Source organism: Eurytemora carolleeae, unplaced genomic scaffold (genome assembly GCF_000591075.1).
Source record: "Eurytemora carolleeae unplaced genomic scaffold, Eaff_2.0 scaffold39, whole genome shotgun sequence".
Lineage (NCBI taxonomy): Eukaryota > Metazoa > Arthropoda > Copepoda > Calanoida > Temoridae > Eurytemora > Eurytemora carolleeae.
This window is the reverse complement of record NW_019396056.1, coordinates 556,368-573,317: the sequence shown is the minus strand read 5'-3', so window position 1 is coordinate 573,317 and position 16,950 is coordinate 556,368. Positions and strand designations below refer to the sequence as shown.

General features: G+C 31.3%; 1 protein-coding gene across 1 annotated transcript; it reads right to left on the bottom strand.

Moving 5' to 3' along the window:
• Nucleotides 1–103: 103 nt before the first annotated feature.
• On the bottom strand, nucleotides 104–14,999 carry LOC111707448 (uncharacterized). Its single transcript, XM_023480562.1, has 13 exons — nucleotides 14,155–14,999; nucleotides 13,712–13,977; nucleotides 11,426–11,492; nucleotides 10,275–10,982; nucleotides 9,240–10,008; nucleotides 8,510–8,619; nucleotides 8,306–8,387; nucleotides 7,733–7,812; nucleotides 6,830–6,865; nucleotides 6,460–6,517; nucleotides 6,095–6,181; nucleotides 4,965–5,037; nucleotides 104–281 (listed from the first exon to the last, which is right to left on the bottom strand). The coding sequence occupies exons 1-13, from the start codon at nucleotides 14,172–14,174 to the stop codon at nucleotides 112–114; spliced, it is 2,526 nt and encodes an 841-aa protein (XP_023336330.1). The 5' UTR covers nucleotides 14,175–14,999; the 3' UTR covers nucleotides 104–111.
• Between the last annotated feature and the right edge of the window lie 1,951 nt (nucleotides 15,000–16,950).

Genomic DNA, 16,950 nt, shown 5'->3' with positions numbered 1-16,950 from the left:
CAATGACTAGTTCTGTTTGTACAGTACGCTTTTCCTGTAGTCTGTACCTTTGTATTCATTGCAAATCCCAAAATGTCGTATTTGCAAAAGTAGCAGTTTTATGAAAACGTATTACATTTTATTACCTGTAAGTGCAACCCTAGCGGGGGCGGATTTATGATCTAACCAAAAGGACATCCAGGAGACACAAACTATCATGAAGGTTGGAACATAAATAGTCACAATATAGTAGGACAGCTGCCGTTTAAATACCATGTCAACAGACAGGCAGCTGTACTCACCTAAACACAATTGATGTTAAATGAGGGCTAGTGTGGACTGTGGCTTAAAGTCTTTCTTAGCCTTAGTTAAAGTGTTGGCAAAGGAATTGAGTCTTTGTCACAAACTCAAATTTTCTAATCCCTATATCCATGAAACTTGATGTTGTAGACTTTTGATCTTTCAAACTAAGATAATTTGATGCAACAGAAATCATAGTTTGAAATATCTAAGGTTTAGGACATTGGGTTGCAGAGATATAGGAATTAGAAAATCAGAGTTTGTGTCAAAGACTCATTTCCTTTTATCAATATTTTTTTTACTGACCCTTTTGAACTGTGAGAAATAAATTGAACACTATTTTAGTGAACTGATATTCCTTTCAGCAGATTTTCTATTTTCAATTTAGTTCTTCGGAATTAAATTGAAAAATTGACAAGCTTTAGTTAACATATACATGATAGCGAAAATATTTATTAGATAGATAAACTAGCTGAAGTGAGAGGCGTTGCCCATGGAATTTTAAATTAAAAAAAAAATTTTGAAAATAAAAAAAAATTCGATGAAAAAAGTTTCAAAGTTTCAAAGCCTTTTTTACCCCCAGGGTACCCTTGGGCTCCGTCAAATTATTTGAGCCCATTTATTTGGTCCACCCTTTTGGCTAGCTGTAACTATACATAATATAATGACACAAGAAGAATTATAATAGAGTATTTTTGTACGATCAGTACCCAATATTTTAAAAATTCATAATTATTGTTAAAATTAAAATTAAAAAATAAACAGACATTTTTATGTAAGAGCAAAGAGCTTTATTATAACATCGAATTATCACTTTAATGAGAATTTGTATTTTCTGACTTGTACATTATTTTGACTGTGAATGATTTTCTATAAATTGGCATTGTGCAATAATTTAATTTAATTAAAATAATTTAATAAACCTTAATGCCAACTTATTAAAACATCATCTAATATTATAGAGTGGTTTGCATTTAATACATGATGAACAAGATGAACCATTCATAATTTATCTAAATAGTAATGCGTTGTAAAAAAAAAATAAAGAACGTTTTTGAGATTCTATTTATCCACAGTTATCCAAGTGCTTTATAATTTCAAGATGTAAATGTCTAGGGATACAAAGAGTAGAAGTGATTTAGTGAAATAAATGGTTAAGTTTTATGACTTGAATGGTTTTATTTACTGTTTTAAGTTCATTATAATTTTTTCTTTCACCTTGAATTTAAAAAATATTAAATCTTGAAAATCCGCGAAATTCCAATGCTGTAAACCGGGAACCTAAATCCAACTTGTACAGAAATGCATAGTTCTAATTCTTAACAAAAGATGTCGATAGTAAGCTCTACTTTATTTAATAATAATTCTGTTTATAAAATAAATTCCATTCTGAACTAAAGTAATTACAGTTTAAATGCGTACAGGATACATTGCCCGGGTTTTAAATCTCAATAAAATATTTTCTTATTTTTTATCAATTGTATTATATATTCCGTGCTAAATATTTTTTTTCCTGTCATCTTAAATGGCAAGTAATTTTCTTTTTCAATGCTTTTCTTTTCTTGAAAAGTTATTTGTAAGGCTATACATTGCCAATAAACATTGCATGCAAAATCAACGTTTTGGCTATATGTTAACTTACTTCTATACTTTTTAGTAGCCCTTAACATACACATTTTTTGAGGAAGGGTTGCTCAATGAGTTGAAGAAAAAAATTAAATATCAAAATAAATTTCACCTTGAAAAAATATATCAATGTTATTGTCTCAAATTAGTTCGAAGTAAGACTTCTACTCCACTGGAGATCCCTTGAGGGATTTAAATTTTTCTGAAGGGGTTTGGAAAATCGCTTTTTACAAGTTGAAACTTTCCGCAGGGTGATATATATTCGACGGGAGGAATTCAGATATCCTTTCTGGAGGGTTAAAATTCCATTGGGGGGATTTAATTATCCTTCCAGGAGGTTTGAAATTCCACTAGAGGAATTAAAATATCCGTCCTGGAGCCTTAAAATTCAACTGGAGGGATTCAGATATCCTTCCAGGAGGTTTAAATATCCACTGGAGGGATTCAAATATCCTTCCTGTTGGTTTTGAATTACACTGGAGGGATTCAGATATTCTTCCTGAAGGTTTATATTTCCACTGGAGGGATTCAGAAATTCCTCCAAATAAAAGTTCCCAGGATGCATATCTCAATCCCTTCTGTGGAATTTTAAACCGACAGGATTGAACTATGAATCCTTCCAGTGATCTCAAAAATGACCTGGATGCATATTTGAATCCCTCCAGTGGAATTATAAATCCCCACAATGGATATCTATATCCCTCCATTGGAATTATAAACCCCCCAGAATGGAAATCTGAATACCTCTAGTGGGATTATAAACCCCCAGAATGGATATATCAATCCCTCCAGTGGGATTATAAACCCCCAGAATGGATATCTATATCCCTCCAGTGGAATTATAAACCCCCAGAATGGATATCTGTTATCCCTCCAGTGGAATTATAAACCCCCGGAATGGATATATTAATCCCTCCAGTGGATTATAAACCTCCTGAATGGATATCTGAATCCCTCCAGTGGGATTATAAACCCCCAAAATGGATATCCGAATCCCTCCAGTGGGATTATAAACCCCCGGAATGGATATCCGAATCCCTCCAGTGGATTATAAACCCCCGGAATGGATATCCGAATCCCTCCAGTGGAATTATAAACTTTGTCTGATAATATAATATATTTCTTTTAAAACTTAAATAAGTACAAAAATTTAAATCTTCATACCGTCCCATTATTTTGGGTAATCCTGTATTTTAGATCTTAACATCCACAATCTACACAGAAAGCATGCATTGTATACAAAGTAATACATTGTGGAAGACGACTCCTGTCCGCCTTAAACAAGTTCCACAAGATTCAACAGAATGAGATAGAACGGATACGGGGCATTAGTACAAAAACATCTACACGTGTGATTTCGACAATAACGATTATTCTGAACCCTCTAGTAATAAGTTATAAGAAATATATATATATATACTGGAAGTTATCTATGCGTTTTTATTAGAGTCCGACTCACGTCCTCTATAACATGGTGTATTGTATGCAATATCTCACTTTTATACTTTTTAGTAGGGAAGGGTCGGGTAGTATTGTTACATTAGCTCAAGTGTCCGGGGTTAAATTTAAAAACATTATTTTTAAATATTTGAAAAAAATAATTTAAAAAAGAAATATCATCTTAAGAAAAAAATATATTTTTAAGATGGGTTTGCTTAAACTTTTTTAATTATTATAGATCAGAGGTAATCAGTTTTAGCTTAGTTGAAGATTATTTTTTAAAGGGATTCTTTACATAATACACATAAAATCAAAATTTCAAAAAGTAGGAAAACAACATATGACAATTAAAATATTCGGTTAAAATAATCTAAGCGGTTTTGCCGGAGAAATTTTATTTATTATCATAAATCATAAAGTTATTACATATTTTATCTGATTTATTTGAAAAATGAAAAAAGGTTGAGAGCTATATATATACTTTTGGAACATTGGGCACATCTCTTATTGAAAAGTACCCCTGGCAAGACATGAATTTTTTGGCAAAAAAGTTACTAACACGCAGCAAAAATTGTTCATTTAAACTTCATTTTTTTAATGGTTTTTGGTTTTTATTTAATGATTTAACGTCTTTGGATTCAGTGTTTTAAGACGGATATTGTGATACCCATTTCGACATATTTTGAAAAAAACATTTTGGCTTGAACTAACAAATTAATATAAACAAAAATTCACTTTTTACTATAGAAACTTTTAGGACACGTGCTGAAAGGTGTAACCATTTATCAAAAAAGTGCCATATAGTCCCACACTTACTAAAAGTGAATATCCATACTTTGTTAAACCTTATGCTAATATTAAAGGCTGAATATTTTCTATAAATACAGCCTTACCCGTCAGTTCTACTCTATGTGTGCACGAAAATGTTTATTGTTTCTTTGGCATAGTTAAGTGTATATTTTTTCCCCAATTGTGATTTTATTTATCGATAATTTTAAGTTCACGATTTTCGAAATTTGTCATACCCTTCCCTTGAAGCACTCAATCGAAAACTGTATTCAAGTAATATGACGTTCAGCCTAAATTTAAATAACCTAATGTTAAAAATGTAATAGATGTGCCTTTGACGAGGGATTTTACTGGGAAAAAAATACTTTAATCATGAAATATACACACATCTTTGCGTAAATATTAGTTATAGAACTTAGATTAATGATTATATCAATAATTATTACAATAATGCCTCTGCTCTTTATCAAACTCAGTTTCATCTAGTTAACAATATCAATATATATTTACTCAAACAAAACAAGGCAGTATATTTCAAACATTGTGAATAAAGGCACAAATACAAATAATTCGAAAATATGCATGCATTGGTCTTTTTTCAAATAAAAATTCGGGCGCTACGACATCTGCTCTGTTACCATTTGCTCTATGGCCATTTGCTTTTCTGATCCTTATAGAGTATAAACCACGACGTTTGCTCTATTACGCCATTTCCTCTATGAACAAACGTTATAAGTCCATAACCTTTTTTGGAAAATAACTAATCACCTACCAGACAAATTTTCATAGAGGAATTGGCAATAACTTCTAATAAAAACTTCTTAACTTACCTGTGGCAGTTTTCACATTACATCTACTGTTATTATAGTTGGCGAGTTCAAATCCACCAGGCAGAAATAGATCCTATATTAATACCGTTTTAAATAGAATTTTTGTTTGGTAAAGTTTTGGGTTGTTTTTCCTGTTTTACGCTATCAAATCTATATTCTACAGAGTTTTGTAAAGATATAGAATATAGATTCAGAATACTTCTATTCATTGATGATGAATATTACAGATTTAGATCCAACTATAAACTACTGAATAAGGAGGAGTTTTCGAACGTGTATATTATCATACTGAAGCGGCTCACTAAAAAGCCGTGGTTAAAGGTTGTAAGTATGAGAATTTAAGAATGAGGCCGAATTTAAAGAATTTGAGCTAAAATTTGAGACGCGGCTCAAATATGGTTGGTTCCACTTAAAATTGTATTCAATGTTTCACGATTTAAGCCGGCGCTCAATTGAAACCGGTTTTTGGCGGATTTTAGACGCGGATCAAATTCATTACATTCGGACTCTGATATTTTTATCTGAATAGATTAGTTTCAAATATTGTTAACTATGTTCAAATTTAGATCATGGAGAAGTTTACAATTGTACGTTAAACTAAAATATTTAATGTTAGTATCAAATAATTGTGTTATTTAGCCAAATATTAAAATACTAAACAAATGTGTTTTCTAAATAATAAAAATTTAGATGAAAAGCATTAAAGAGTTGTCTGTAAGTGCATTCAATCTACAAATATGAAAGTTTTGATCTAATTATCTAGAAAACGGATCAATTTTTAAAAAGCTCTTTTCTACGAAAAATAAAATATAAAGTTAAAAGGTTTTAGGTTTAAGAAACATACAAACCTCTTTAGGTATAAGAAACATACAAACCTCTTTAGGTATAAGAAACATACAAACCTCTTTTGTTTTTTAACAAAAATTATATTTTAACAGCTCATGATCTGGATCAAGATGTAGTCATAAAAAATGAACTCAAATCTTGTGATTCATTGAGTATTAGGAAAAAAATCTGATTAAACAAATTATTTAGAGAATAGCTTACAGAAAAAGAAGAAAAGATCGTTCCAAAATCGCCCTATATCATAATCGGGCGGATGGACGGATTTGATAAAAATGAAAGCTAACCTTGACTGTTTCTACAGCAGGGTCCTTCCACGAGTATTCTAAGTCTAGAGTTGTCCAACCATAGCTAGCAACTTGAAGATGACAAGTCTACAATTTGATAACATAAACCATAAAAACTATAATTTAATTGATAAATCCACATTCCTCAATGACGGTTATATAAAAAAACTACCATGGGCTTTGTAACATTCTTACTATTTAGCAAGTTTTTTAAAATATGTTTTCTTAAAACATTTTAAAAGTGAATTAAGTGATTTGGAAAAACTGCATTTTTGGGTGATGAATTTAGGCAAATTGATTTTTGAGTTTTAAAAAAATTTCAAATCATCTTCAGAAAAGTTTTTAATAGATTTTTATTTATTAACCTGAGTATCCAAGGGAAATAGCTTTAGGTTCATCGGGCATGAGAGAGTCAGAGATACTCTGAATATTAGAGTTCAGAAATAAAAAGAACTGAAAATTTTAGTTATAGCCACAAAATACTTTATAATCCTGACTGGTAATAAATAACCCCGTTTTCGTCCACGTTATGTATTTTAGAAGTTAGAATAATATTTTTTCTAAATCTGATTATTGAACCAAAGTAATACACACATATAGCGTTGAAGCTTATTTACAGATTAAAATATATATTTTTCCATTGAACCGTAATCCCCAATCCCGAGCTTTTGATCAAAGTAATTCCTAAAGAAGAATTCTTGAAAATAAAAAATATTTTTAAATAATATTTGTTACCTAATACTGTAAAGAATATCCCCGTCAGGAAAAACTCTGAAATAAAAAAAAAAAATTTTAAAAACAAATATGATAATTTAGATTTTTAAAGGCTAAACACTCTGATTTTCTAATCGCTATATCTATATCGTTGACCTTAGATATTTAGATGTTCGATTATAATTAAGTTGCATTAGATCGGTGTCGAACAATTTTGAGATTGTGGCAAAGATTCAATTTCTTTGTTAACAAGTTTACTATACATTTTCCTGACATCCTTATATATGAGAGTCTGTATGTGTGTGCATGCATGTGTATTTTTAAGGTCGAAATTTTTTAAAGGGGCAAAGTTTTTGAGCTTAAAAAAAACTATTACTATGTTTGAATTTAGACAAAAGCTATTTTGAAATTGATTTATTCAAAATTGAAGCAAACATTTGTTTGTAAAACCAACAAATCTTGAGTGGATACAATATTGGTTTTATTCAAGTTCTAAGCCAAATCATGTTTTCTATTCTTATAGCAGACTATAAGATAAGATATTAATTGAACGATCTAATGTAAAAATGTAATGTCTGGTTGTGTACTATGTTTGTATTATATATGTAATATATATGTACTATGTACGTAATATGTATGTACTATGTACGTAATATGTATGTACTATGTATGTAATATGTATGTACTATGTATGTAATATGTATGTAATTGTATATACTTTGTATGTAATATGTATGTACTATGTATGTAATATGTATGTACTATGTATGTAATATGTATGTACTATGTATGTAATATGTATGTACTATGTATGTAATATGTATGTACTATGTATGTAATTGTATATACTTTGTATGTAATTTGTATGTATTGTATTTACTATTTATTTAATAACTATGTACTATGTGTGTAATATGTATGTACCTGACATACAGATTAGGTTGAAGAATTTGATGAAATCTCCCAATTTTTTCATTTCGAAAGAATGTGTCAGGCATCCAGACCTGGAGTCAAGATATAATTTTACTTGTTATAATATTAACAGGGTACAGGATACACAAGTTTAATACATTGTAATACGGAATACAGGATACAAGATACAGGTTGCTGGATACAGGAAGAAGGTTTTAGAAATGGGATATTGAATACACATTGGTTACAGGCTGTATACTGCCACTGGTTGCTGGATGCAGGATACACACTGGAATACAAGGTACACAATTACACGATATTGTAAATGGAACGCAAGTGGCAGGATACGGGAAACATGATATGGAATAAAGGATGCAGAAATGGATCATTGATCTTGGCTGGAATATATATAAAGGTTAAAAGAGTTACATGATGCAGAATACTCAATACAGGAATACAGAACACTGAAAACCAAAATGAACAAAATGAAGGATACAGGTTATGAAGAGAATAAACAGGATTCAGGATAAAGAATAAAGGATACAAAATTATTTTTTAAAATTGAGAGTATTTTGCCCTGAATACCTTAGATTTTTCTGTCATCGTAAGATATTTAATTCTTCCGTTTATATTATCATACTTTAGTCTATTATCATTCCACTGTTGCCTACAAGAAAAAAAATGAAATATACAATATGTGAAGAAAAAAGAAAACAGTTGTTAATTTTATCGAAATAAATGTATATTAGTTTGTTGCTCTTACACATTTATGTATAAATATATAAAAACCTGAAAGTAATCTGTAGACTGTATTCCATCTTGACATCGTCAATCTTTTCAAAGCTTCGAATATACAGGTTTACATGTACATTAGTTGCTCCATTTGTAGAATTTTCACCCTATTACATTTTTATACTTTAAAGTTATAAGTAATTTTCTATCATCAATTACAGCTTTTTTTTTATTTTGCCAAATTCATAGTTTTAGTGAAGGTCAACATAATTTGAGTGACCCTCCCCCCTTTAAAATCATGCATGACCAACTCACAACGGTATCATTTAAACCTTTACCTAAGGAACAATGCGGAAGAAAGCGTCATTTATTTTCTTGAAAAATATTGAATTAAGTTATTTTTTTCTTCTCTGCAACATAACTCTGCAAGATACTTTTCTAGAAAACCCCCAATCAAAAATCATCAATTTTCATATAGAAAAACAAGTATTTCTTCATCAGTTTGGCTGAGACTAATGTCCAAAGGGTACCATTTTAATCGGGCATGCAAGTCTTTGAATAAAGGTACGTTAAATTGTAATTATGTCGACACTTTAGAAATATTTATGATTCACTGAAAGCGATAGTTTTCATTGATGCAACTCTGAAGAGCTAGACCAAAGTGCCATCAAAAATCAGTTCCTTTCTAACTATTATTATCATTATTTGCATTATAATTTTAAAAACTAGAAAATGGTATAATCTGACTAGAGAAATAAAAGGTATTTAGTATATAATTAGGACTTACATGAGGGCGCATTCTATTGTCATACACCTGAGGACCAAGAATTCCGTCCAGTATCCTCTTCTCAACCTCCCTGTAGTTTACTTTACCCTGAGCAGCGTTTCTCTTTGCAACTCCAGCCAGCAGGTTGATTCGAACTTGCGATACTTCCAAACCATTCTCATTCAACCCGATCTTTTTAATATTAGTTCTGGCATTAATTCCCTGGCTAGGATTAACTTGTTGCCCTGTCTTAAAGTTGGCTCCAGGATAAAATTCTCTCACTAAAGCTTGTTTTGACAATAACATTTGGTTTTTATGTTTCCGATTTATGAAAATGGGATCATCTGCATTGTTGGATTGGTGTCTCCTATGATTAAGCTGAACTATAGGATGTGGATATTGATATACGAACGTAGTTCGTTGATATGGCTTGATGTTTTTTTGATTTTGTTCACCGGGTTGATATGTACCAGTATTTCTATGATAATCATCACTGTTTGGCCTATTTTGCGTTGTATGATATTGATTTGAGCTCAAATTGTATTTTCCAGAAAAAGAATACAGTCTAGGTCCTGAATAAATATTAGAGTCCAATGAATAATTTTCATTATTTGGTGAATATGCCCCTGAGACAATACTATCTTCACGCTCCGGGTTTATCCATGAATAGGATTCTTTCTCAGGGTTAAAACTAGGATTGTTGGTTTGCCGAGATAACATCTCATTTCGTTTAGATCTGGCACCTCGTTTATTGCTTTGATCAGTGTTAAGTTTTTTTGGGGTGATTTCACTGAAGAAAATAGATCTACAATTTAGCTTTATATTACCAATTTACTTTTATTTTACCATTAGGCACAGTATCTACAGTGGGTTCCATGAAACTGTGGAATTGGAAGACAACATTTAAACAATATTTTGTGTAATTGAAATGGGTCTGTGTACATCACCGTACAATTGTTGGATTTTAATCCACAGTTTTATGGGCCACACTGCATAAAATTATTAAACAAGTTTCTTCAAATTTTAAGATTCGAACGTGTTTATTTAGAACTATTCCTGTTGAGCGTATGTCGCAGTATAGATTGAGAAACCAATCCTTCTTGGCTCCGTCTTACCCCTCTATTGCCTAGGGTGGTAATATCTGGGTCTCTTCTCTCTCTCCTAGATCTATCAGTTCCATCATATTTAATAGATTTAATAGATCTATCAGGGTTACCAGAGTAATAGGATAAATCAGCTGGATCAGACCCTTCGGAACGTTTAGATATATATTTTGTATTTGATCTATAAGATATATTTGTTACGGTAGATATATTGGATCGGCTGGCTTCATGATTCCCCGGAATTCTTTCATTTCTGGCTTGATATATTTCTCGTTCTTCCATGTCTAAAGATGAACTGTAATTAGAAAAGTTTAAACTACTTGAAAGTCTTGGTTTCCTGGGTTCTTCTGAAAGTTTATTATCACTTGGTAAAGTTGAAAGCTGTTGTTTTTCAAGAATATCAGAATGTATTTCAAACTTTTCCCCCCGCATATTATCATTATTTTTCGTCTTCCTTCCAGTCCTCAAGTTTACACTTTGATCTCTCTTCTCTCCGTTCTTAAAATTTCGATATTCCTCCTTTAGTGAACTTTCACATTTTTCAAAATTTTCTCCAACCTCATTCTTGAATCTTTCCTGATTTTCCCATCTTTGATCCTGATCTATGTTCGTGTCACGATAGCTCACAGAAGGACCATGATGCTGAATTTCAGTAGGCAACCTAACCAATACAGGGATATTTGAGTTGTATTGATATATAAAAAGTCATAGTGGTTACAGGATGAAAAAGATTGTTTTGAAAAACTGTTAAAAAAAAATATCAAAATTTGATATAATAACAGATAATTGATAATTGACTACAAACTTAATTAATCTAAATGGGTATTGGTTACAAAAAAAATGAAAAATGTCATTTTTTTTTGCTTGGAGACAACACGCACATTTAGATTTATTATAAATAAATAAGTCCTTATATGTAACAGAAAATGTGTGCATATAACCTATCCCCCTTTCCTTTGTTTTAAATGATTTTTGTTTAAGGATGAACTATGATAAAATAATTGATTAATATTTTTTTTAATTTAATTTTAGTATTTGTGTTATCGTTCTCCCTTCCACTGAATTCTTCTGCTCAATACACAAGAATAAATCATGATCCCTTGCCTTAGTGTCTCAGCATTTAGACTGGTATCGGAGAAAAAGATAAATAAACTCTCAGGTTTATCCAAGCCTAAATATATACATAAATTCTTCTTCAGGGCATTGAGATAAAATTATGTTATTTTCATTTTAAAAGTTTACTTTAAGCATCGGTCAGAAGCTACATATTGTGACGTATAACATAGATAGACATACAGAACAAAGAATTGTTTAAGTAGTTTTGTAAAACTGCTCTATGTACAGGGGCGGATACAGGATTTAAGTAAGGGGGGGGGGGAAGATTTTTAGGAACAAAACAATTCATAATTAGGAATAAAAAATCGCGCTGCAGGCGAAATTTTTTTTTGACTTAAAAGACTCAAAAAGAGTCAATATTACTGACTAAAGACTAAAAAACTAAATTTTTATCTTTTCACACATTATAGTTTATTAAGACAGATATTTTTCCTGTTTTGCACTAGGGTTTCTTTCCCTTAAGCATGCTATTCTGAAAATCTGTCAGTGGGTGGCGAATGTCCCCCCGCCCCCCCCCCCTGTATCCGCCCCTCGATGTACACAATTCTTACTTGAAATACTGTGTGATATATTTTAAAGGCTGTCAATTGACACAAATATTAAAACCATATTTGGACACTTATTATTCTATTTCATAATTAAAATTTTGGACAAAAGAACTTAGTCTTTACCACAAAATTAAATATTCTAATGCCTATATCTTTGCATCCTGATGGATTAAACCTTTGACATTTCAAACATTGATCTAACAGAATTCATAGTTTGACATATCTAAGGTCTACAACAATGGGTTGCTCAGATATAGGGATCATAAAATCTGAGTTTATGACAAAAACTCGAGTCCTTTCATACATTTGAAAACTTAAATTCGAATAATTAAAAAAATGCTTTCTTAAAGACGATTTAAAAATCATCAGTTGATTTTCATCTTTAATAAAACAACCTGTATATCGTTCAAGATTCAAAAGATTTGAGACAACCTACTATTATTTGAATAATGTTTACATAAAGAGTCTAGAACCTCATATCTTCGATATATATTAACATAATAAAATAAATATCATCTTTGATATTATATGCATATTTAAATACCTCACTAGTATGTAAGTGCAAACATATATATACACAATATCGACACAAAATTCTAGACATTCTAGAAATAAGCAAGATTTGTATGTGTTAAATATAGTGTTTTATGGTATAATAAAATAGTTTAGAAAAGTGAGAAATAATTGTCCTGCTGCAAGAAATCAAGAATATGAAAACAGAAATAAACCTCCACAGTGGAACATAATTAAATCAGAACCATTGAAAAAATTAAATTTTAAAATGATTTTTTTTTTCTCCGTGTTTGTCGTTCTTAGTTTTTTTGCTAATTGTATGAAAGGAGAAGATTTTGTAAGGTGGAAGGGGTACTTTTCTGTATCCGTAATTTTTAGTGACCCTACATTTATAGAGTGGCATATCCGATTGAAAACGGTAACCATTAAACATTCACCTAATCAATGATGACGAAGTTATCCTTGTTTTTCTGTGTCAATAATTATGCATTCTTTTTTTTAAAGATGTTTTTTTTGATATTGAAAAATCTCACTGAATCCCGCTAATCTAAAACATATTTATGCATTTCCATGTTAAAACCAGATATTTAAAAATAAATACCATTTACTCTCAGAAAAATTAATGGAAGTTTAAACCCTATGGAGATTCAACTAACTATACGCTTCTCGAGTTTATCATTTAAAACCTCAGGGTTGAAAGGAATTGAGTCTTTGTCACAAATTCTAATTTTCTAATTCCTATATCTCTGCAACCCAATGTCGTAGACCTTAGATATTTCAAACTATGAATTCTGTTGCATCAAATTATCTTAGTTTGAAATATCAAAAGTCTACAACATCAGGTTCCATGGATATAGGGATTAGAAAATTTGAAATTGTAGCAAAGACTCAATTCCTTTCCGTTGGTTTTAATTTTTCTTCAAGCTGTTTCATATTTCAAAAATATTATTTTTTTCCAGAAACCACAGAAATTAACACTGCATTTGAATTAGTTTTAATAAAAGTTTTATTCGGCAAATACTAAACAGGATCGCTCGGAAACCAGGTGACGTCACGGAATGAATATGTCACATTGAGTGTCTTACATAGAAAAGATGACCCGAAAAGGTTTAAAGGGTATCGTTGTGAATCGGAAATTGCACTCATTTTAAATGATGAGTCTATTACGTCTATAGTTAATAATTTAATCAAATTTCATTGAAACGATTTTTACCTTTTGTCTGAAATCTTGTGTCGGACGTGTGAGATATTAGATCAGTAAAAGATGAGGGAGAGGGAGAGGAGGTTAAAGACGGATGAGAAGGTTGAGATGGTGGATTGGAGGCAGATGGAGTCTTGGAATGAAAGGATGATAAGGAGTTTGAGGGGTATCGAATGGACTCATCAGAGGGTTGCTTTATTTCATTTTTTTCTCCACAAACCATATCATTTCTCCATGAAAAAATGCAGAACCAAACACACAGGGTTACCATCTCCGACCTTTATAAAACATAATTAATTTTACAAATATATAATCTACCTTTATTGTTGAAGGCCCTGCTTCCTGTACCATTATACAAAAACCTGTTAATCACAGATTTTCCCAGTCCCAGTGCTACAGGAAATTTTCTATAGGGGAATATTATCAAAATGTGGAATATAAATGGATAAAATTACCTTTGCTGAATCAAGCTCATTTGACATAACTCTTTTAGCAATCTTCCTGGCTTTCCTGGTTCAATCTTCCTGGGGTTTCTGGTTCAATCTTCTGGGGATTCTTAGTTGAATCTTTTGGGGTTTCTGGTACAATCTTCTTGGGGTTCTGCTACAATCTTCCTGGGTTTCCTTGTTCAATCTTCCTGGGTTTCCTGGTTCAATCTTCTTGGGGTTTCTGTTACAATCATTTTGGGTTGCCTGGTTCAATCTTCCTGGGGTTTCTGCCAAAATCTTCCTGGGGTTCCTTTTTCAATCTTCCTGGGTTTCCTGGTTCAATCTTTCTGGGGTTTCTGGTTCAATCTTCCTGGGTTTCCTGGTTCAATCTTCTTGAGGTTTCTGGTACAATCATTTTGGATTGCCTGGTTCAATCTTCCTGGGTTTCCTGGTTCAATCTTTTTAGGGTTACTGGTACAATCTTCCTGGGGTTTATTGTTTAATCTTCCTGGGGTTTATTGTTCAATCTTCCTGGGGTTCGTGAATCAATCTGAAAACTCTCCCCTGGAACATGATTCTCTCCGATCTATCCTGGCATTTAAACCCGTATATTTTCAGTTTATCATTATCGTCCCTCTTGTTCTCTATTTCTCATTTTCCGATTTTAGAATGAATTTAGAATTCATCATTATCTTAAAATCGAAGTTTTATTGTTGGTTCCAGGTACGAATCCCTGCTGATGCAGATTTAAGGAATAAAAAGTATTCTTATCCCACCTCAAGGTGTACTTGAACCCTGCTTCCAAGCATGTTGTAAGTTTTTGATTCCTCTTTTTCTCTGTGATACAGAAGGCTTTTAAGAAATTAGCATTTTAATCTGAAATGGTTAATAGAAAGGCTTTAGAATGGATCAGACATTACATCTACAGCATTTGGGGTTTTTGCAGAAAATTATAAAAAATTATATCCATTACACATTACACAGTCATACATCCTACGTATAGTATTTATTAAATCAGGACATTATAATAAAAACTGAACAGGTATAATTATGCATACTTTAGCAAAAAACTATCCAACTTCTCTCAAAATACCCAAATTAAATTTAGAACAATATATAAAGGAACTGGAAACGCGTCTCTAACTCTAATTTCTAATCCCTATATCTTCATAATCTGAAAGCCACAGACCATTCTTCTTTTAAACTATGATATCTTATTAAATAGTCAAAGTTTGTAAAATCAAGGTCTATGTTGTTGCAACGATATAAGGACAGGAAATTTGAGTTTTAAAAGAGAAAGTATAAAACGTGGTTATTCATCATTATAATGTTTATGAGATTTACTGTTTTAAGTCGATCTTTTATTTCACATTTGAGACCTTAAGGTTTATCATTCACAATTACAATACAACTTTTTAGGGTTAGGGCAGACGACCTCATTACATTCTTCGTGCCAATTTAGGTGTCCTTAAGCTCACCGTCCCTTCATGGTAAATCAATCTTGGGAACCTTCCCTCCTTTATACATGATAAACTGGAAGCTGAAAACTCTTCTTTGGCATTTCCATCTTGCAAGAAGAAAGACAGGTTGATGAAACTATATTGGCTGAATTCCAAGTGATTTTTATTGGATTGGATCCATTAAAGAGGCATTCTCTGGATTCCAGGATTGAAACTGTAGCAAAAACATTTGAGTATCTTAAATAATCTTTTAATGTTTTATTTTTTATTTTTGCGCAAGATGCATCATCAACTATTTGTATTGCTTAGGAAATAAAATTTATAAATTCTGTTTTAAATGAATTGAAATAAAATACAAGAAATCGTTCTAAGAAATGTTTTCTTCCTTTGAAAAGAAAAGTTTGAATATTTTAGATATTATTTGAGAGGTTTTCAGAGGCTTAAATAAAACTGCATCGTTCTGTCCTACTAATAGGATTACAAAGAAAGATTATAGCATTGTTTTTAAAGTTCCATAGTTTGGTCATATTTTAATTTTTAAAGAGAGCATTATCAGAAACAGAGTGAAAATGAAGTGGTTTGGAAAGTGAAGGTCAATCGATCATTCCATATATCTTCACATTGCTATTATGTGTTGTATAAATTAATTACTTATTTTCACATATATATGTAAATTTATATAATGCACATATGAATTTGATCTAATTTTAGATCTCTGCAGATATCTCAAACTATGAGTTATTTCCGATCAAATAGTCCATATTTGATATATTAAAGATTTACACCATCAAGTTGCAAAGATATTGGGATTAGAAAATTTGAGGTTGGGACAAAAAACTGCATTCCTTTCTTTACTTACCGCTAGAACTAAGGTCGACTTTAGCTCACATATTTCCACATTCGTTTATAATTATCCTAGAACGTTATACCACTTACCCTAGCCTTTTTAGAAGTATATATATTCATACACATATATAAACTATATTACTCATAAGACATAAACGTACACCCTAGTCTGAAAACTAGTCTCAGGGCGTAAACCATAGTTTATCATAGACACAGGATACGTAAACTATAGTTTATCATAAACTCAGGAGACGTAAACTATAGTTTATCATAGTCTCAGGGCGTAAACTATAGTTTATCATAGACACAGGAGACGTAAACTATAGTTCATCATAGACACAGGAGACGTAAACTATAGTTTATCATAGACACAGGAGACGTAAACTATAGTTTATCATAGACACCGGAAACGTAAACTAAAGTTGATCATAGACTCAGGAGACGTAAACTATAGTTTATCATAGACACAGGAGACGTAAACTATAGTTTATCATAGACACCGGAAACGTAAACTAAA